Source organism: Macrosteles quadrilineatus, unplaced genomic scaffold, assembly GCF_028750875.1.
Source record: "Macrosteles quadrilineatus isolate MER2022 unplaced genomic scaffold, UCM_ALF_1.0 Scaffold_8__2_contigs__length_117827958, whole genome shotgun sequence".
NCBI lineage: Eukaryota > Metazoa > Arthropoda > Insecta > Hemiptera > Cicadellidae > Macrosteles > Macrosteles quadrilineatus.
In genome coordinates, this window is record NW_026542601.1 from 44186249 (window position 1) to 44209457 (window position 23209).

At 36.7% G+C, this 23209-nt stretch overlaps 1 protein-coding gene across 3 annotated transcripts in view; it reads right to left on the reverse strand.

The window, feature by feature from the left end:
• LOC129001882 (regulatory-associated protein of mTOR-like) overlaps positions 1 to 16555 on the reverse strand; it is a 62748-nt gene extending 46193 nt beyond the window's left edge. For all 3 annotated transcript variants that reach the window (XM_054429340.1, XM_054429341.1, XM_054429338.1), the window contains exons 1-14: positions 16205 to 16555; positions 12802 to 12904; positions 12013 to 12254; positions 6996 to 7142; positions 6208 to 6368; positions 5799 to 5858; positions 5389 to 5489; positions 4627 to 4820; positions 3995 to 4123; positions 3358 to 3549; positions 3079 to 3153; positions 1789 to 1979; positions 1206 to 1272; positions 411 to 554 (exon numbers count right to left, since the gene is read on the reverse strand). In XM_054429340.1, the coding sequence (XP_054285315.1) occupies positions 411 to 554; positions 1206 to 1272; positions 1789 to 1979; positions 3079 to 3153; positions 3358 to 3549; positions 3995 to 4123; positions 4627 to 4820; positions 5389 to 5489; positions 5799 to 5858; positions 6208 to 6368; positions 6996 to 7142; positions 12013 to 12254; positions 12802 to 12904; positions 16205 to 16348 (1950 nt within the window). In that variant the 5' untranslated portion in view covers positions 16349 to 16555. The remainder of the gene's footprint in view (positions 1 to 410; positions 555 to 1205; positions 1273 to 1788; positions 1980 to 3078; positions 3154 to 3357; positions 3550 to 3994; positions 4124 to 4626; positions 4821 to 5388; positions 5490 to 5798; positions 5859 to 6207; positions 6369 to 6995; positions 7143 to 12012; positions 12255 to 12801; positions 12905 to 16204) is intronic.
• Positions 16556 to 23209: the final 6654 nt, after the last annotated feature.

Consider the following 23209-nt stretch of genomic DNA (forward strand, 5'->3'; position numbering starts at 1 on the left):
TTCTGTTGAATACAAGAACTTTTCAACTAAGTCAAACCTGTGAAACGACTTATTGTGAGCTATAGCAACTGTTTTGACCCATCAACTATGTCAGCAACAAAATATAAGGTACAACATGGAATTTTTGACACTATCGCATTCTGTGACTGGCTCACACAAACTAGGTACTTTTTATAAAAAATAGACAACAGCTAGTCCATGGGATGTCTACTTCAGTATCTAATAGTCAATGCCAATATTTAAGTGCACGTTATTATTCTAATGTTTGTCAAAGTAAATTTACATTCTGGTTATGATTGAGGTCTTACCATTAGACCTACAGTAATTTAGCGTATTCCTTATGGGAAATTCGCTAAAAAACAACATAGACTAGTACAAAATTGACTACAGTAAAACACTGTCCAACTCACCTTTCTAACCAGGGGACACATATCATGGGACACGGTGTTGATCAACATCATAGCCACACTCTGGTCAATGTTGTTGGCGTGCTCGCTACGTTCGGTTACCGAGCTGATGAATGTTCCGAGGGCGTAAACCGCAGCCGCTCTCACCTGTACAGGAGAAGGTATTTATAATATGCAGTTACGACAATAATTTTAGTCATTTAGTAGGCATTCTTTAAAAATTTGTCGTCATTAACATGAAAACGTAGCATTGTTAGGGACACCATACTGAAGATAAAATACGTGAGTTGTATGTAATTAAGATCTTCAACGAGCTCCTGTAACGGCCAAGTGAACTTTTAAAAAAACTTTTAAATACTTGCTATTAGGTAATGGTAATACATTTAAATTGCTAAACAACTAGTTTCAGCTCAACATTGAGCAATCATCAAGCGGTACTTTCAGTAATCATCAAGGACGTTTTCTTTCTTCATATGAAAAGCTTCATATTTAAAATATGTAAAAACTAACATTTAAAGACAACACACATACACCTAATCAACACATTTACAGTTCCTAATTAGTTTTGATGACAGATGACCCTAACCGTGTTAAGTACAGACTTCCGCTGGGTTATATTCATATTCATATTCATATCATTCATATTCTTTATTCATATTTTTAGCGTTGTCTGTTATCATAATAGCACCATCATAGCACAGCCTAAAAAAACTCCTTACAGTATTTTGTATACACAGTTACGTCAAAACAAAAAACTTATAGAATATTAATATTATATACAAATGAGATTATTTTTACCTCCGGTACAGGATCGTTGAGAAGAACATAAAGTTTTTCGTGGGCCACATCTCTCACTCCGCACCATCTAGAAAATTAGAGCATTCCTCAATAACTAAATAAATCATTATTCATTTTAAATTGCATAAAGGCTCCATACTTAAGTGTTACGGCCTGTAAGCCACAGTATAGGCAATATACTTTTGGTTGTTAATTTATAACCAGTTTGCTTTAAAGTTTTGAAGTTGGCTTTTATTTCAGGAACATGAACATAGAGTTTAAATCATGTAGGCTACACTAGTTACTCCTCTAGATTTTGATTAATGCTTTATCATTCATTCTAGAAACAAATTTGCGAACATAGCAATGGGTGAACCAATACAGTCCCAAGATCTGTACTGAAAAATGTCAGTGAAGACGACACCAAGATGTGAACCCACGTTATATTTTAATGATTTTAAGTCTGTGCTATCAAAACTATTCTTTTAAAAGAAATGTCAAAAAATGCCAATGGTGTGGAAAAAACAGACACTTAGCCCAACTGAAGTCAAATGACCCATAGTAAATTTGTTAGATACAGTGTTCAAACAGCAGTATCGCTCACCTAGCTTGGTCGTAGTTGTCCCAGAGACGCGCCAGACACAGTGCAAGCCACTGGCGCATCCTTGCGTCCGAGTCCTGTAGGTGTTCCAGACAGATTGACACCAGGTTGTTGGCACGAGCCACGTCCTGGCCCGCCGGGTGTTTGTGTACAATGCTGGCCAACACTAACACTGACATCACCCGGTCATCGCTCTGAAACATCAGCTTTGGTTAGGATGGGTTAGTTAGGTTGGGTTGGATTAGATTAGACAGGCTAGGTTAGGATAGGATGGTTTAGGTAGATAACGTTAGATGATCGATGGGTTAGGTAAGTTGAATTTGGGAGGTTGGGTTAGGTAGGATGGTTTAGGAAGACTAGATTAGATAGTTAGTTCAAGATTAGATGAGTTAGTTTACATAGGTTAGATTGGGTTAGGTAGGCTAGGTTAGACAGGTTGGGTTAGGTAGGTAGACTGTATTATCTCACACAGTACAAATGCACAATACAATACAATACACCAAGATTACCTCTTAGACTGGCGCCTAAGTCTACTAGACTCCCAAACAAACAATATTTAGGCGCGCGCCTAACTGATCCCGAGCTCACAAACCCGTTTTCTAGGCAGCAGCTTAAATACCGGAAATATCCGGTTCTTAGTCGCGGACCTTGCGCTAGTACCGAGCTCCCAAACCGCCTCTTAGTGAGCTGCTGCACATATATAATATTATTGTTGTACATCTTAAATATCTAACTTGTTTGACACTATTCATGTAAATATGTATTTACAGAGATATGAATAAAAATCTTTGGTTTTGATTTGATTTGATTAGGCTAGTTTAGATGGGTTGGTTTTCTTTACATTGAGTTGATAGGTTGAGTTGGCTAGATAAGTTAGGTAGGTTGAGCTAATTGCGCTAGATTAGGTTATGTACAATGTCCTAAAAGAGTTATTTGGAGGGTGACACATGTTTCTTTTGTCTATTTTTTTTAAGCCAACTAAGTAGATATGCTTCATTACACTTGTATACTTCACTGTCACTCATGATACTAGCTGAATACAATCATTGGCACAAAAACAAACTGTTTTATTCCATTGAACTCCAGCTAGAATGGTCTTGCTAACAAAAACTGAATCACTCATCTTCCTTTCTTTGACGATTCATGGTCTTTGTTAGGTTTAAGAACCAAGATTTGTCTGGATAACAGCAATATGACTCTGATGTAATATTACGGTTAAAATTACTTTTGATGTTTTAAAGTAATGTTTTTCTAAGGACTAATAAAGTGAAAATGTAAAATATGATACTTTACCCGTACTGAAGTGTCTTGGAGGATAGACAAGAAATACTTGTGTCCATTATCTCGTACAAGGTCCACTTGACATGTCTGTCAACAAAAAAATTCAAATTTTAATCGAGACTACCAACTACACAAAAAATAAATGAATCTAACACTCCAACTTCCCTGATACATCTGTTCATCTGATCCCTCAAGATACTAATTATTTTCTACTGTGACTTTAAACAAACTTTATAATCCTATGAATCTATAAAATAGGCTACAACAAAATTAACAGCATTAAAGACTCACGATGTCGACAGCCAATATCTTTGCCCAGATGAACACTAAGAGAGGCCTCAGTTCCTTAGCACCTTGCAGTAGTTTAAGGACATAAGGGAATATCCCCACAGACAATGCGAGGTTGACTGCCCACGGGCCGAGGTCTAGGAACTTGCCTAGCAACTCCAGCGCTCTCAGACGATGGACCTGACTGAGCAGTACCTGCAAACATACATCAGAGCAGTTAGAAAGACATCTCAAATTATTATGATACTTAGAATGCATTGAATGAAGCAACGGAAGAAGAAAAGATTGACAGATGGAAAGACGCTTTGACTATGAATAAAACTAGATGTTCAAACTGTAGCCAGTTTTAGAATAATTAGCGTAGTTGAGTTAAGCTAACAAGAGTGACTTCAGAAATGTTAAGACAGATTTTTGAAGGAAGATAGAGATAGTATCTTCTCCAAGCTCTTTGTGTATGTTTTTTTCTAATTAGCCAGAAAACATTCACTGCTATTTTGTTATTTGTTTTTAATCATTTGAATGTTTAACAATTTGTTTTATGACATAGCTGATCCCGAGATAGGAAATGCAAGACAAGTGCTTTTTCTTCCAAAAACATTATAAGAATCAAGAGTGATAATATTGAGAAAACTTTACAAACCTGTAAAACAATAGGTAGTTGTTCAGGTGGACTTCGATGCTCTGACCCATGCTGAAGCCAAACTTGGAAGGCTGTCAATTGCTCTTCAAAGAAAGGTGAATGGGTGAAACTTTCCTCATTCGCCAAAACCTGATTACATAAAAATAAAAAACATATTTATCAGTCCTAAAATAAAATATGGATATTGTAATTAGCCTAAAAATTTTGTGGTTAAAACCACCACATTTATTTGTAAATATCACATTTCATTTACGTTTAAATGTTAAATTACGTGAAAAAGGTAATATCTAGACACGGTACTGTAGGGAAAATTAAAAGGAGAATTTCTTCAGTCTCTTTGAGTCGGAAACCCTTTCACAATGGTGTTTGTTTTGGGATTGACTACCGATGAGACACGCTAGTGTGTTATGGTAAGTTAACAGGTGTTAGTGTGTTAATGGGGAGCGAACTGGTCTAGTGGTAGAGCTCAGGGCTTTGGAATACGGGTCCTGGGTTCAAATCTCGCCCCCAGCCATATGGATTTTATCTATGCCACGACCCTCGAGGACTAGCCTGAAGTAATTTGTATAACAGTTCCGAGCTAGAACCTAGCGTCCTAGGATGTGAAGGTGGGACAAAAAAAAGTGACTTACAGCAGGTAGCTGAGCCAATGACAGGTCCAAGGCTAGGTCCCACGCTTGCCACATAGGATGCTGATATGTGGGAGGCAGTACAGGCCACGACACTGGTGTACAGTCGTAACTCCTCATAATACGCTCGGCCAGCAACAGGTTGCGGAACAAACTTGCGACTAGCAAGTCTTGACGGAACAGCTTTTGGAATTGGTCTGTAAAATGTTTTATTAAATGGTTATTCTGATCACATTGTACCAAATCTATCAGAATGTACAGTTTCTGATTGATTGTAAGTTATAAGCAGCAAAAAGCAAACAATGATACATTTTGTTCAGATTAAAAATTAGATCTATCAATTTATCAAGTATTTAAGATGGGGACACCACTATGTGCATATTTTAACCCAAATATGAGTGAAGGATGAGTGTAGGATGAGTGGCGTGAGCTTGTAGTCTAGTTAGTTTCTAAGGCCCACATGTTCCTTAGAGCTGCTACAGCTGTTAATTAATAGCCCATACAGCTAATGGCAACGATCATTCCAGTACTAACTCTTGAACAATTAGGAAAGCAATAACCTAAGTGACCACTTACTTTATTGTAATTGTATATTGACTTTATTGTAGAAATCTTCATTTTGGACTATTTTACTTTGGGTCTGAATGCAAACAAAATGGATCTCAGTCCAAAGTGTTGTGGCGAAATTTGGTAGCTTTCAAAGGTGATTGTTATACTACAATGGGTTATATTGTATACATATACTATATCATAATAATAATATACCTCGAGGCAAGGTGTTCCATGCTATCGTGTCTGTTATGGCTGTGAAGATCCAGTTCAACTCTCCTAACATGGTTCTTCTGTCACTCAACTGCCCGGGAATCCTGAAAAATGAAAATAAAAAAAAATTTTCCGTTTCATTTTTCTTGATAAAATTTCTCTCTTGACTTGTATACACGTATAATTGAAAACTATTGTTCGTGTGAGAAAGAAACCACAAAGATATAAATAATCTTCTTTTAAAAGCTTGTTTTGTTTGTTCATTAAAAATACATTTGGTCATTTAAAATGTTTTGTTATCTAACCTGGTGGGGTCGGTACAACAGAAAAGTACCCAAATGCATGTCAAAATATATTTTAGAAGATGGTAAAAAACTTTTAAAATTTTAAAATAAAAATGTAACATAACTTACTTATCAATTAAATCCAGTGTGATTCTTGGTTCTAGACGATTTTGATTCTGCATCACAAACCTAAAATTATAAAATTATCAATGATAGTTTTTTGGAGGTAAAGCACTTGAATACATTAAGAAAGAAGGAATGGATACACAGCTAACTTACCCAAGAAAAGAGTTACAAGCAGTTTAAAGCACACAAAAAAAAAAAAAATCACAACAAAATAATCCTGATATTTCGCTCCTAAAGGGTTCTTCAGAAGAAAGAAGTTAAATGGCAGTTACAAAACGGACATTATTTGATTCAACTAAATCAGTCTTGCCAACACATTCTCAGCTCAGTCAGGAAAAAAACTACCAGAATTTGTCATTCTTTCTTTTACACATTTGACATTTACATTTATAACTTCAACATAACCCCTCACCATCGTAGAGCGATCTTGATTGGCGTTGTGAGGCAAGAAGTGAACAGATCGGCTGGGAGATCAGGATTCATCGGAAGAATCTGATCTGCTCCGCAAGCTGCCAGCTGGATGCAGTTTTTGAACGAGACTGCACCTCTATTACCAGCACCGGGATTCGCTTGCTAAAAAAATACCAATATGATAGTGAAAGGGATGAATTGAGTCGACTCATTTATGGTTCACTTTAAGGTAAATGGCACTTCTTTCAAAATATGTATGAACAATAGAAAGTAGGTTTGAAAGACATAGTTAAGAGACGTAGCAATGCCAAATATCTTTAAAGTTCAGAAGTCTACTGCTGCCTCAAAGTAATGGAAGAAAACCTTTTCTCTAAGGTTTATGCAGCTATATGAATATTTTTGGACCTCAACAAAACAATGTTTATACAGTTTGTCCGCTTAGGTTGGGGCCCTTAAATAAAAAAAAAATTAGTTTGACCTTATCTGACCAAAAGTATATACAATAGAAATAGACAATTAATTATTAACTATCTAGGTACCCCAGTGGTTATAAGTCCCGCCTTCCTATCTAAAGGTTGTTGGGTCAATTTCAACATTGGACTATCAAGCAAATTGTCAATGTTTAGAGACAAGACCAGGATATAGAATATAGACCAATCCCTTACAAAAAATCTTTAAACAACGCCAATGACGTGGATGGACAGGAAATTAACAATATAAATTTACCATGCTTAAGATTATGAAAAAGTAGGCTCTACCTAAAAAAAAAACTTACAAAATTTAACTAACCTCGTACTCCTTTTCGTGCTGATCAGCTAGTTGTCGAAATAGATCGACAATCACTCCAGCATTGGAGCAGTCATACACGTAGATGGACGGAGCTCCCATCCACGTCTGTAGGTCATAAACTGACAGTGGAATGTACTGTGTGTACATCTGTGGACAGGGTGAATGTTCACACAGTTTTCAAAGGTTTTACAACAAACATAGGTAACCTATTAACTACTAAATCATTCAGTACATTAGAGACAACAAATTTCTCACCTGATAACATGACAGTATGGATTTAGTGGCGATCTCGTGAATAATTTTTACATAAGCTATAAACTTTATGTTAGTTATTACCCTGGCTGCAAACTACAGAACTCGGTAGCTTCAATACATGGGAGGCCACCATTTGGTCGGAAATTATTGGTCATCGGGCCACATGACCCTCTTTTTAAATAAAAATTGATAAATATGGAAACATTGAACCACTATTTGTCAAAAAGTTGTTTAAAGGCCAGTTACATCGGTCCTCTAGTAAAATAAATATGAGAATCCTGTTTGCTGACAACAGTTCACAGTAATGTGACTTTGTAGACATTCAAAATGGAGATGAGGAACAACTAGGCAGCACAAATCTAGGAAATCATGGAGTGATGTGCACTTGCTATGGTTCACCACCTCACTGTCGGTTAGAAACCAGTATTGCCAACTTAAAAAAAACAATAAATAACTTCTTGATCAGCATTGTACGTGTTATTAAATTTACGGAAAGTAAATAAAAGATACGTCTTATAACACTTAAAACATATATTTATGCTTATACTGTTACTCACAAGACGGTAAATATACAAAAAAGATGGTTTTAAGTGGTGATCGATTTCGATTGGACACTCCAATCATCATCAGACCCAATAGGCGAATGAATGATGAATGATGATTGGAGTGTCTAATCAAAATCGATCACCACTTACCATCTTTTTTGTATATTTACCGTCTTGTGAGTAACAGTATAAGCGTAAATATATGTTTTAAGTGTTACGAGCTGGTGGCCCGTCCTACGTACGGGAATCGAGCTGTCAACTAAAACGGAATAATTCAGAACATCTAGTTTACACGCATAGACACAAATTCTGGCAGTTTTAATGGGGAAGATCACCTTATAAACAAATGTAACGTGACCACCTATTCATTCCATTCAAATATAGACCTAAAATATGGCGATATGCATTTTAAATCCGATAATTTTACCATAAAACAGCATTTGTGTCGATTTGAAAAATCTTGAAGTGAGATTGGCGACAGATTCACACTGGTTTTGAGTAGAGTAGCTGCATGCCACCTCTAATTGCATACTGTACTACTTATGTACTTACCGTACCTTATCTTACCTCCGTGACCACTGGAACTTTTATGAGGATTCTCTTCTATCACCTGCCTCTTCAAAATTTAGATCCCAGTCTGAGGATGCATTTCATAACTTAATATTTCCCGTCTATCGTGTGGTACTCCTTGGAATATACTTTTTAAAAGTTTATGCAGAGCCTGTCCATCCAAGCTGTACCTACTTCTGGAAAGCATCCCTATATTTGGGTGTTAACACATTTTTCTTAGCTCTCTGTTCTTTTTTATTTCGACCTCTGGGCCGTTATCTTGAACTGGTCTGTATATATTTTCTCTGCACTTTATTATCGAACCCAGCATTAAGGTTTTTCGGTTCTTTGGTCAGTGCCCAAGTTTCTGAATCATCAGTACTACGGGGATAGTTGGTATGGTATAGGTCGACTTTGGTTTCTGCTGCAGGTTATTTGACAGTTTTATAGAGACCTACTACACTGATTGACGCTTTCATTACTAACCAAAATTTTAGTATGCCGACATACTCACATTCAAACATACAGAAAAAGAAGTATCAACACGTAAACCACTTATATATCTCAAACAATTAAGCGATAAACTGCTGAAAAAATATTTCCCAAATATGAGTTGAAATTTGCAATGCATAAACTAAATACTTACACAGATTGCATTTACGACAAAACTTGATTAAACGCAAGTGTTTGAGATGTTTAGTCCAATGTAACACATTTCCTGATAACGCAGATCCTTCACGGTAGGGGAAAAACTAGCCTACCTACATTTTAAAGTGAAATAGTATGTAGGCAAACACCAACGAACAATATTTTTGTAAACAAACACCTCGTAACATAAACATTTCAATGACAGTTATAAACCAGCTGTTAGTTAAACCAGTATTGAAAATACTTTAAATTGCTAGCGTCGGCTGCTAGACTTTAAAAAAATTAAAACTTAATTTCTAAAAAAACTGAAACCCTAAACTAAAGTTATGGCTTCGACATTCCCTAGTTCTCAAAATTATCTTTCTTTCAACACAAAAATCATGAATATCCGTAAAGTGGTTGATTCAGAATCGTGAAATAAAAAAACCCTGTTTCGTTTTAATATTATAGATAGATAAGACGTATCTTTTATTTACTTTCCGTAAACTTAAAACACTAGTGCTGTCGAGCTGGTAGAACTGTTGCAGACCTAATGCTCTGCTTGCTGCCGCTCATCCCCACATTCATTTCCTTAAATTCACAGTTCGATCAACTAGGCTTTTTTGAATGAAAAGCCGGTCTATGAAAACACTGTATGAGCATTCTACTGTACTAAAATTTAATTACTAGGTTTGAAGGTATTAAGGAGTGTGTGGGTTTGAACTTACTGGATTGTTAGGAAGAAAGGAAGGACTTCTGCTCCAAGGTAGGTTTTCAGGACATTTATTACAATCCTGCAATACTGAGTGTCGGTCATAGTGCTACATTACGTAAATAGTAGGGATGGTCAAGTCTCGAAATTTCGGGAAATTTTCGGGAAATTTTAAATCTCGTTACACGAGACGAGATTTCTTTTTGGCCGAGATTTTTATCGAGACGAGAATTAAAAAAAAAAAAAAAAAAAAAACGCCTGCAGAAAGTCAATGCAATACCCGCAATACAGGAGCGTGTTGTAGTTGTGTTTCCTTTGCGAAGGCGTTCTTATTTAATTAATTCTATAAATATTACTTTAATTATTTTAATAATATTACTTTAATTAAATTTGAGAAGTTTAAGTGTAAGCAATGTGAGGAATGTTTTATTACTATAAAAAGTCAAAACAAGTAACTATTTTATAAAAATTAATATTGCTTTTATTTTATGATTTATTTTATTTTAGGATAAGTTCAACTCTATCCTAACTGATATCACTATGTTTCCTAATTGTAGGCATTTTTAATAAGTTAGGCGTGATTAATAAAAAAATGTTATGCTGATGTTTTTTAATAAAAGATTGTAAATATTCTTGCCTATTATCATTATTTTTGTATTTAAACAGTCATCTAACAATGTTACAAAATCAGGTAAAAATTTTGAACGTGCATTTCCCGTTGTGTATGAGAAGGGAAATCCCGTCTCGATCTCGTCTCGAAATTTTATGAGAAATAAAAAATCTCGTCTCGTCTCGTCTCGAACTAAAAATTCAATCTCGTCCATCCCTAGTAAATAGAAACTTTAAAATTTCACAGCAACAGTACAGTATAAATAATCTCTAACAACAATTTTGCAACAGGATGGGTAAGCATAAATTTCAAACAACCATAATGAACAAAATGAAATAATCAGGGTGTCCACCAGGCCAACCAGAAAAAATTCATGAGTAATTCATGGGTAAAAAAAATCCAGGTAGTACTTTTCATACTAAACTTTCCAACGTGTTTTGCGCCAACTCCCGCAATGCTGTTTTGGCGCTAACACAGCTCACTATTTTAGTTATCGGAAAAAGCATTCTCAGTTAAAGAACAAATTTATGATTACTGTAATATTGCCTGACACAAGTATTCAATTTTTATATATTACTGAATACTGATTAAATAATCCAAAAATTAAAAACTAATCATTAAACCTGCAATTTATCAATAGCCTAACTTCTTAAAAAAAGTAGTATGTCGATACCAAAATTTATCGAATCTCCGTACGTACACCAGAAAAATAGATTCTTAATACTGATAACTTCAATTTTACCAAATTTTCCGTAAGGATTGCTACACCGACCCCCATCTTTATGACTTTCATATAGTATGTAATTTTGGAGTTGTTTTTCAAGTGTTACAAAAATAATTAATGCAGAAATTACAAAAATTTCACGTAGTCAATTTAAGTTTTAAACCCTTCTAAACACATTAAATAAATACCACGATAAAGGTAAATGAAGATATTGCAAAAAATATATAAATAAAACTTTCTAAAAGTGTGCCATTAGGAAATTTTTGGTCAAGCCAAACTCGAGGTTATATCATGATCATCTAAAGTCTTAGTGACACCATCATTTTTTTCTGCGATAACTGAAAAATTCTGAATAATTCACTCAGTAAAAAAAATCATTAACATCTTCCGTGGTCAACACAAAATCCTGATATTGTTCAGCAGTAACGGATCGCCTCCCGCGATCACAGTGAAGTAATCATCATCTTCCTCGATTGTAGCTTAGTTCAAATAGTCATCATCGTCAAGCAATATTTTTTGGACAATCATCATCGTTTTCCGCGGTCACGGAAACGTCATCATTGTCTCCCACAGTCACGGAAACGTCATTGTCGTCACCCGCGGTCACGAAAACGTTATTGTCATCTAAATGGCATTCTAAGCAAAATCTTTGACAAAAAGTTAAGTGTCACCGATGGGATTCAGTCTAGACACCTCTCGCACATCAGCCGAATTCTCTATCCACTACGCCACGAACACCGATGGCTATACATCACACGCCAGCAAAGAAAGAAGCAGACAAAATTGATTACGTGAATTCATTCAATTAAAAAATAGTGAATGACCATAGACAACATTTCAGAGTTTTTTTAATACGGTAGGATAATGGAAAATTAATAACTCTGTCAGATTTCTTTTGGTATCAGGGTGTGGACCTATAACGCTTCCATTTTTACCAAGCCTCAAAACATTGTTCACTACTAAAACGGCAGGCGAAACTGCTAAAATTCAATTACCCGGTTGAACACCCAAATCTCCCCGTTACTGGTAGGTTTGGGTACACCATGTCCGTTGTAGTGGAACAACACTCGTTCCTCCTTGGCGTTGCGACGGAGGGAAGTGCACAGCTTCTTGACCTCGTCCACTGTGGGGTCGAGGGATAGCTTGTAGCGGGCCTTGGGCTGCCAACGTTCATACTGCTTCTGCAGACTTGCGCCTACGCTCTCCAGGGCCTTCTGCGGACTCATGGACAACGGGTCTGTAACAGGTTGGTTTAGGTTAGATTATTTTAAGTAAAAGTCGATTAACTTAAAAGTAGATTAGTTTGGAGTAGGCGGTGTCAGTAAAGGCTTGTTAATGTAGATTAATAGTATACATAATAACTTGTAATAAGTTAGGTTAGTGGGAACTTAAGTGTAAGTTGTGTTGGTGTCGGTTAGGTTAATGTAGGTTAGGTAATTTAAATTTACTTGTCAGGTTAGACTAAGCTTTAGGTTATTGTAGATTAGTTTAGTTACAGGTTAGGTTGGTGTGGGCTAGGTTAGTATGGTTTTGATTAAATAGGTTAAGTAATTAATGTACCTGTTACTTTAGTGTAGGTTGTGTGAGTGTCGGTTAGGAAAGTTTGGGTTGTTTCTGTGTAGGTTAGGGAAGTTTGGTGGTATAGACCAGGGTTTAAACTGTTCTTCCAAAAAAACAGATGCTAAAATGGATCAACCAAACAAAAAATTACATCTAAACTTCAAAAAAAAGGCAGGACATTAATTAGCACTGGGTTAGGTTAAGTTGAGCGGTTTTATACTGACCGATCCAGCACTCTAGCCTGGCGCAAGGCTGAGTCTTGACAATGTCTGGTGGATCGACTCCAACGTTGAGACATATCACGAGGGCAACGCTCACTGTCTTCATCTGGAACAAGAAAACACTTAAACTTAAAGCAGACCAACACATGCTTTCTACTTCATGCTGCTTAATACTATTTTCTACAATAATTTTAAATTGGGTGGACTGAAATGATCCTAAAAGAATGGCCTACTTCAGTATAAAGAAATATGATACTCCCTGGTGTGGATTAACGTCTGCACTAGTGAGTACTACGACTATCTGCAGTACTATCCTGATAATTAGATCAATTTGTTAATACCAAGGCAAAAATATGGTTTGGATTCCACTATAAACTGTAGGTCCCTCGGTTGCCATTAGCTGTGGGCTATTAATTAACAGCTGTCTGTAAGGAATATGTCGGCCTTAGTCACTAACAAAACTACAAGATCGCGCCACTCATCCTACACTCATTTCCAATCATACTTGGCTTAAAATACCTACTTTGTATGGTTGCCATTTGAATAAAAAGTATTAAAGGGGACAATGAGTTAGAATTAAACTAGCCTACTCAAGCCTACTTCAAGACTTCAGATTTTAAATACTGATGTGATTTGACTTCAAAATTTATGACACAGTCAAATTTAGGTTTGTCAAGGGGGTAGATCTACTTATTGAATAGCCTAAGTTATACTTTCACCGATTAAAATTGTAATTTTTATGTAGGCCTATCCACCATGGTTTTTTTAACGCTGAATTCAAAAATGCAATCTAATCTCTATCGGTTTTAAGAGTCAAGAAAATTAAATAAAAAATTATAAATTTAGGGTTCACTGAGTGGTTTGGATAGACCACATAGTGGTTTAGATAGAGTTCATTGTGGTTTGGACAAGTTCAAGTTCTAGCGGTGTGTTCTAGAGGAAGGTATGTGGAGGGTGAACAGCTGTTTTGCTTTAGACAACAAACAAAACCACTACAAGCAATTCCATGCAAAGTGGGATCTAATTGTTCGGGATGAATCATTCCAAAATTGTAGAGGTTTGGAAAAGAAAGAGAGGTTAGGAGAGGATTTATAGCCTAAGAGGCTAGGAGATTATGAAAGGAGAAGAGGGTTCATTAAATCGGTAAAAGGTGTTAAAAATGCCAAAGAGGTGTTAAGATTAGCCCAAACGTCAAATGCATCAAGAATTAGACAATAGTTGACCAGTGCAGACAAATCAGTTATTTTAATTTCTTGGTGGTTTAAAGAGAAATTGAGATTTTTTTTGTTTTGGGGGTCTAAAATGAGAAAATAACTACCGGTATTTATAGGCCCTACCATATAAAATTCCCCATAAAACCCTGTTCCTACATGGACAGATCAGAATGCTGGTTTGAGAACTCATTCAAGTTAATCTTGTCTTTCATCTTTTAGCCAAATTTCATCTAAATCAAAAGTCCAAACTTCAAAAAATTTGAAATTGGACAAAAAATACTCAAATTATCATGTTCATGGACATATATAGGCCTATCTTATCTTACTAATATTATAAATCTGAAAGTTTGTGAGTTTGTGTGTATGTTTGTGTGTATGTTTGTGTGTGTGTTTGTGTGTGTGTTTGTTGCTCAATCACGCATAAACTACTGGACGGATTGGGCTGAAATTTGGCATGATGATAGCTCACATTCCCGATTAACATTAAAGCATATTCTAATCTCAAAGACCCTTTCGGGCTCCGCCCCAGTGGCTCTGTAGTTCCCCATGTTAATCTTATGATTTTTCATATTTAAAAGGAATTAATGAATCTTAACAGCTGTCTCAATTAAACAAGTTGGTTCTGTTCTATGATGTTCAACAGCATAAAAGTTACAAGGATTACCAACAGGGTGCAGCACTATTAATTTTTCTTTTAATTTATGACAACAGCTAATTTCCAACCAAAAGGTGAGTGAGCGTAGCGAACGAACTTCAACCTTGAGGCGAGTTAGCGTAGCGAACTAGCTAACCTGAAGGCAAGTGAGCGCAGCGAACGAGCTCCAACCTAAAGGTGAGTGAGCGTAGCGAACGAACTTCAACCAGGACGTGAATGAGCCATGCGAATACTTATGAAGCTAAACGGGGCGAAGCCCGCGGGTACAGCTAGTATAATCTAAAATTTTAAGTAAATAGACAGTATAAGGAAATACTCTAATGATAAAAATTGCATAGTATTTGTATTACCTATTTGAAACTCCTTTTTAGGCCTATAAACATTTTAAAAAACTACTTAAGTGTTTATTGGATTAACATGTTCAGTGCAGCCTACATCAATTGATGTAGTGTGTCACGAGCGCTCCTATCGGCCTACATCAATCGATGTAGTCGTGCCTCTCCCAAACAGTATGAGTTCAATATGAGCTCAGCCATTGCCGGGGAACATTATAAGTTAAATCGTTTCCAGCCTGAAGCTTAGAACGCAAGCTTTATTTTGGTGTAGGTTGGTACTAAAATTTAACGTAAAATCCCGTCTGGCAATGCTTTTGTTCCGGTTTTGGTGATTTTCTCTCTTCGAGCTACATTACAAAGACAGTGGCTACAGATCCAGGCAGTGCTGCTACCTTTGGTTGTTTCAATGAACTACGTTCACTCTCAGGGTAAGGCAGCACAATTACCGCTGCTCTTTTGTTCTTTGTCAGACTGAAATATTTGAATGCCAATTGTGTTCGCCGGTTTATTGCGCAGCGGGGCTTCGCCCGTGCCTCGTCGCCATTGGCAAGCGCCTGTTTGAATGCCGCAATGAACGTGTTACTTACATAACTAGGCCTATAACATTTATTTCACCAAAAGAGAACACTTCAATTTACCTTTATGACAAAAATAATTACACGTTTGGATATAATTTCAAACATTGTAATAAAATTAGTCCTGGTCCCAAAAAGGACGGCAGTGTTCAAACTGGCAAAATACCTCAAACTTATACCTATTATTAATGTCGGTTAGACAATGCATAGTTTGACCTGAGGCTAGACCCTTGACCATACGCTTGAGGTTAAGAAATCGGGGTAGAATATGGGAGTGGAGAGGCAAACGTGTTGGCGCGGATACCAGAAGCTACACTTCCTGCTCCACTATGTTTCAGTCCACCTACGTTACAAGTTACTTGTATGATTTTAAACCCGCTTAGCTACGCTTTCTGTTACGCTCTAGCCTCGCCGCTCCACTTTGTTTTCACAATAAGGCCCTAAATTGTCTGCAGCTTTTTCTTCTGAGCTTATTCAACTTTAACTCAAACACAAACTTATTATTGTTTTATAGGCCCTACGTCATTTATTGTTGCAATTAGTCTATCAATGCAATTTCATTAACTATATTCGTTAGTGCCTTGCCTAACATAGGCCTAGGGCTTTTAGTTATACTTAACCTCTTACCCTTTCCTTCATTCTCCAACTGTGAAATTCTGTGGCTGCCCCCTCAATAGTTTCCACATGATGCTTTTTGAGAAAAGACAAAGGTAACTGCCAATCTTCGTTAGCGGCATCAGAAGCTTTACTACAAAAATAATTTGCTGCCATTTTTATAAAAAGCCTGTGCAAGTTAATTTGTAGGTTAAAGATTAAGTAATAGACTTAAGGTTTTGTAAAGTTAATAAAGTTTGTTTAAAACTACACACTCTCCAACTAATTAACATTATATCCTTCTTCATTCCCCACAATTAAGGAATAACACTCTTGGATCGAAATTGATTTTCTGCTTAACAACACAAAAGAAAAGACATTAACACAAACACTGAAACACTAAATTTATGATGATTACATTTTATGAATTTCTTAGAATTCAATGCTTTTCATGACGCACTTTGTCAGCTGACATAGTGAAGTGAAGATGTTTTTTGTACTACAGCGCAATATTTTTTCGTTGTTTTAAATCAGAGAATGCGAGCAAATTGGAGGAGTGAGGAGTTATGATTTCTTTATACATTGTCATTCTCTAGAAACAAAATAAGCCGAAGAAGATTTACAAAATAAAATCTAGAACATTTTAGTGGAGTATTAGGCCTATTGTAGATTATTAATCATAGCTATCAATCTTTGGTGTAGGCCTACTGTATTAGAACGTTTCAAATTATATAAATAAAGGGAAATAAATGGGGCTTTTTAGATATGACCGCTGAATATTTACAGACAATGTCAATGTTAATTTCTGAAAACTAGTTTGAAACAACCTATAATGGACTTGTCTCGACTTGTGAAATCTCCATATATATCAAAAATAAAACCATAGATTAAAAGTTAGGTACAGCACTAGGTACGTTGTCAACATCAAACATAGTGCATTGTAGCCTACCGGCACTAAGTGATCTCTCACTCTCACAATGCATCAGAATGAGTTATCATGCTTTGCACTTCTATGCATAGGAAAAAACTGTATCGGGGACGTCCGTCGCACTGACCCTACTAATTGACGGAAGAAATCGCCGACCGTAAAGAGCCAAGAGCGCGTCAAGCTCGAAACCAACCAACCAACCAGAAGCTTCGATTAGGTCTCCAGTCGGTGCTAAGACGTATTTTCAGGTTCCTGGGATGTCATGCTGAACTTATATTTAGTTTTCGTGACGTCCAAGTTGTCGAGCTATCTGTTGTACGGCATTCTGAGTCTTGAATGCAGGAGGCGAGTGGCTGTTGTGACCTTTATTTTCAAACTAATAAATAACCATGGCAACCGTCCCTTTCTTACTGGAAATAATAAACTTCCACCTTCTTGCGATAATCACCAGACATCATCAGTGCCTCTTCGAGCTCCACCATGCTGGGACCAACTGCGCATAGATCTAATCCCATTCCCCTGATTATGCGCTTCGGGAACGAGATACCATAAGCAGCCCAGTTGACCTATAGGTATATTATATTATCTGCCTCCTTGGGAGCGATTTGGCGTGCTGTGGTTGACAAAATAATCGAGGTTTTTGTTGAAAGTTTTGTTAAAAGTGGTAAAAGTTTATATGATTACCTATTGTTATTATTCTATTGTGTTTTTTTTTACCATTCTATTGTTAAATTTTGTTTGTATTTTTTAGTTTGGTTGTGTTGTTATTGATTGCTATTATTCATTGCTACGTTATTTGTATTATTTAGATCTTGCTTTTCATGTATTTATTATTGTTAAATGCTTGTTTTATATATTTCTCTGTTAGTTTGGGCAGCTTTTCAATAGACCAACAGTTGATAACATTCACAATTATTCAACCAGACAAACTGCACATAACATTATACGTGTACCCAAACCAAACTGTACCCTGTTTAAGAAGTGTTTTATTTATTTATCATTTAAATTTTTTTTTATGTCATTCTTGTTTCTGTAAAACAGAGTAGGTCAATTATTGTTTTGAAGAAATCTTTGAAAAAGTGGCTTTTAAAACCAGGTCATATGATGAAATAGAACTAGTTCTAAGTCATGACTAGCTCCAAGTGTTTTGCGTTATCTTTGTAAGTATCTGTATTTCAGAGTCATGTGTTTTCATTGTTTCCTTCCACATCTTAAAATGTTGTCATTATTATGATTACATACATTTCGTTATACTTCCTGGATATTGTTGAATTTTGTTTTTCTTTGTTGTCTTTTCCAAAAAATTGTTGGACTAAATGTTTAATTTAATTTATAATTCATTTTGTTATCCTTTTCAGGAGAATTTTGTTGTTGTTTTTAAGTATTAGTTGAGACTCCCCCCCACACACAGAATATTTGGTCTTCTCTTGGGTGTGTATATTTCTTCGCAAGTTAAAGCAAACTGTTTTTCGTTAATTAACAATAAGTTTTGATGTACATTGTAAGTTTATAAACAATTTGTTTCTTAGATCGTTGTAATTTTGTAGTTCTTGTGGAGAAATAAAGATTTATTATTATTATTACTATGTGTTTGCAATGAAGATAAACGAAGCTTTATGGCATGATGGCAACCCAGCAGTAGGAAGCCACACAAAGTTGCTTCTTCGCATAAAACATTACAGAGCATACAGTATACAACAGCTATACTTCGCATATACAACGAGTGCTAAGTGGCTAGAATTTTCCAGTCACACTGGACGCTATAATCTAGACACTGGCTAAGGGGAAAAGCAGCCCATACGCCTCATCGCCGTAAAGGCCACTCGACATGCACATTTGGGGAATCACTAATAGAGCTGCCATGTGAGAGGTTGCTGAGTTCCAAATCCAATAGAAGAGCGACAATAGAAGCCATTGGGGGAGACCTTATCCCCCGGCAGCACAGCTTTCCAAAACGACATTCAACTCTATGCCACTAGGTATAGATATGTGACCATTGCCAGCAGGACGAACCAGCGCTGGCCATCATCTCAGTATCTCAGGCCAATTGTACTGTTGGTGGCACTCATCCACTTTTTATGCCTTCAAATCTGCTCAGTAGGCGTATGACATGTTAGAGGCGTTACTTTTGAACTTCAGTGTGCCACCACACCTCCAAGTAGTTGTGCAGGACTGTCAACTGCTGTTTGAAGCTAAAAGAGGAGAGGAAATTCAAAAAGGTCAGATCTGAGTCGGGTGTAGGATCCATCCTTGGTCCCAACCTGTGGAATGTCTCCTACTACATTCCTCAAGACATTTTTTCACGTGAACTACACCCAAGACGTAGCTGCTGTCATCACTATAATGAGTCTGGGATCAGGCCAGATGAGCTCAAATGATGGATGATGGATACGATTGAATGGGTTTATAGATGGATAACGAGTACGGACTCGAACTGGTGGTCACCAAGACATATATATCCCTACTTCGTATGGTCGCAATTTAATAAGAAAGTATTAAAGTATTAAAGATCCTATGAATTCCGGGACGCAGTCCGCAGCGATGTATACGGCGGAACTACGCTCAATTGACAGCTTCACTAATGGGAGCATATTGATAACAAACATACCCTATGTAGCCTTAAATCGAACAGCCCCGAATTTCCATCACAATACATCACCATTTAATCCTTCTGCACGCGGTAAAGAAGTTTGAATGTGCCAAATAGAACAAGACGTTACATCAAGCGCTTGGTTGCTATAGTGGTTCTAATGTGTACGAACGTTAGAATAAAATATTTTTTTCACTGTAACAAGAAAATCTGTGCCGTTTTGGGATTTTTCGAGAATGTCTAATATAATAAAAAACTCAAAGGCAAAGGTCTACAAAAAAAATGGAAATGTGCAAAAATACTGTACTAGATACCGCAAACGTTAGAGTCCATATTATAGGCCTACGCATTGTTTACAACTGTATGGAGAGGTTAGGCTACGCAACCACAGGTCAGGTTAGGTTAGGTCAAATCAGCTGATTGTTTATTGTGCCGCGCTCAGGTTCGCCAACCACCCGTAGTGAGAATTAAATGCCTTCATAAACCGCTATTATACTGCAACTGGGTCACTGAAGTGTCTATCTTATCACTCTTTACTCGTTTCTTTTGATGCATATAAAACATACAGGCTTTAAAAACAATGACATACTGTATTATATAATGAGGGTTCAATGAAAATTCAGTTAATTAATTAATTTATAACATAGATCTCATTTATGTGATTGCATGTTTTCTTGCATGAATAAACGTTTACTCACAGTTCTGTAAAAGAGGCCAAGAAAAAAAACTGTTTGCTGCTATAAACAAGAAATAAGTAAAGCAAATTTCTGCTCATGGTAATTAAATTTAAAGGCTAATTAAAAATATTCTTTATTATTAATACAGAGGCTATAATGCCATAATGAAGTGTACCAATTAATCTTTGCGACCCATTTCATCCTAACCTAAAACTTCGTGACCAGTTATAGGTGACAAGAATGATCGGCGAACCATTCAACTGATAACGTGGTGACCTTGATAACAGACAAGGTCGTGTGAAGGTCACACACGATGCGTGTCAGCAAGCCGCATAGTAAATCTGAATGGCAATCAGAAATCCTGACGAATCACAAGCGTTACGGTTTGTTCGATGCTTAGTAAAATATTCTGGAAGCACAAATTAATAATACTTTGTGGATTTTAATTTAAATTAATAGGGTTCTTTTGGATGCAATACACAAGTGTAATGCTCAACTCAGGAGAGAACAATATTTAAGCTAGGGTTTACTCAATTAAAGTAGTATAAATAGCTTTGTTCAATCCAAGTAAATCTTTTAAAACGTGATTCATGCTGGTTAAAATGTAATTATCTATTGGGAGAACGACAGATTTACTTACCCTTAGTCGAAAAACGATATAATTTTGTCAAGTGAAATAGACAAGGAAAACAATTTGACACGTTTTCTTAACTAATCCATTGACGTATCAGCATAATATAACATTTCTGAAACACATTTTTATAGCGTTGAGAAAGCAAGTTTTAAAAACAAATGAAAATAGATAAAAATCATACTTTTCCAATCATTGACACTATGATTTAAAATTTTTATTTTACTTTTAAAATCTTTATTTCAATACTCTTAAGGATACGTCCAAGAGCGTGGAAAGTGTGGAACTGTTACACATACATTTAGAAATCTTTGCATCAGTATTCTTTTATTTAGTTTTAGTGAGTGTTGTTTTCCTAAACATCTAATAAGTCGATCAATTCTTAGGAAGTTCTAAACGATTATCAAACATTTCCATACGAAATGCCAAATTATATAATATCTTGGTTGGCCTTGGCCATGTAGATTTTCGTTGGTGATTAGTTTATCTTCTTACATACTATGTACTGTCTAAAAATAAAGGGGCTGGTCTAAAAGTAGAGCATGAGGCCCCCCCCATCTAATAGTAGAGCATGAGGTCCCTCCCATCTAATAGTAGAGCATGAGGTCCTCCCATCTAATAGTAGAGCATGAGGTCCCTCCCATCTAATAGTAGAGCATGAGGTCCCTCCCATCTAATAGTAGAGCATGAGGTCCCCCCATCTAATAGTAGAGCATGAGGTCCCCCCCATCTAATAGTAGGAGGCTGCCCGAGGTCCCTCCCCCATCTAATAGTAGAGCATGAGGTCCCCCCATCTAATAGTAGGAGGCTGCCCGAGGTCCCTCCCCCATCTAATAGTAGAGCATGAGGTCCCCCCATCTAATAGTAGAGCATGAGGTCCCTCCCCCATCTAATAGTAGAGCATGAGGTCCCTCCCATCTAATAGTAGAGCATGAGGTCCCCCCATCTAATAGTAGAGCATGAGGTCCCCCCATCTAATAGTAGAGCATGAGGTCCCTCCCATCTAATAGTAGAGCATGAGGTCCCTCCCATCTAATAGTAGAGCATGAGGTCCCCCCATCTAATAGTAGAGCATGAGGTCCCTCCCCCATCTAATAGTAGAGCATGAGGTCCCCCCATCTAATAGTAGGAGGCTGCCCGAGGTCCCGGGTTTAAGTCCCACTAATCACCAATAGATTTTATCTATTTGATAATTCCGCAACCCTCGATGTCTATAATACATCGATGTCTTGGACTAGCCTGAAGTAATGTGTAAAACAGTTTCCGGGCTATAACCTAGCGTCCTAGGATGCGAAGGCGAGACACTAAAAAATGTACCTTCCTAAAAAGACGTGTGCTATAGGCTGTATGATAGCACCAGTCTCTTGACCTGAGGTCTGGCAAGTGGTCTAAGGCTCGTGCGAGTCCCAGGTAGACGAGGGTCAGGAGACAGGTTCCATCATACATGCTATAGAAGCAATCTGTGATCATTTTATTCGATCATTTTAGCAGTCACATATAGTCAATGTCAAGACCCATTCTTGCACAATCAAAACACTTTTCACTCTTAGAGCCTAACCACTCGAGTGGCTCGCGACCGCGAGTGCTTGTGGTGGCCACAGGTGTGACTAGGGGTAGCGACAAGTGTGGCGAGCTCACGAGTCTGAATCTGACTGAATTCTATACAGACTTGCATGTAGTTTTAGATGCATTTAATTTGTTTGCGACAGTATATACATTTTCTTTGTTTTCGTTTTTTATCCGGAAAGAAGTCATCCGATTGTCAATTGAATGGTTGACGTAATCTATGCCTAGTTATACGTAAAAATGTCCTTCTGATAGTAGCCTATTATCCTATTGATAACACAATTATTCAACTAATTAGTAAACCTTCGTACTGGGTTGAATACACTCAATAAACAACATACCTTTAGTTTCTTTTGTTGCTATTTAGGGATTGAAAAGTTGTGTGACATAATTGAGCCAGTCGAAAAATTAATATTGATGACGTTTTTCGTGACGAAATGTAATCGTGCCGAAGAAAACAGAAGGAGCGTGCAGAACTTGAATAGTTAAAAGATATGTTGGAAACATTTGGATTTTCGAAATGACTTTTAAGTTTATTCGATTATTTTTTTTAACTTTAAACACATTTTCATGCAGTTAGAATAAGAGTTTTAGAATATTTTTTTATCTTACAGATACAGCGCTGGATATTTTTTGTATATCCAAA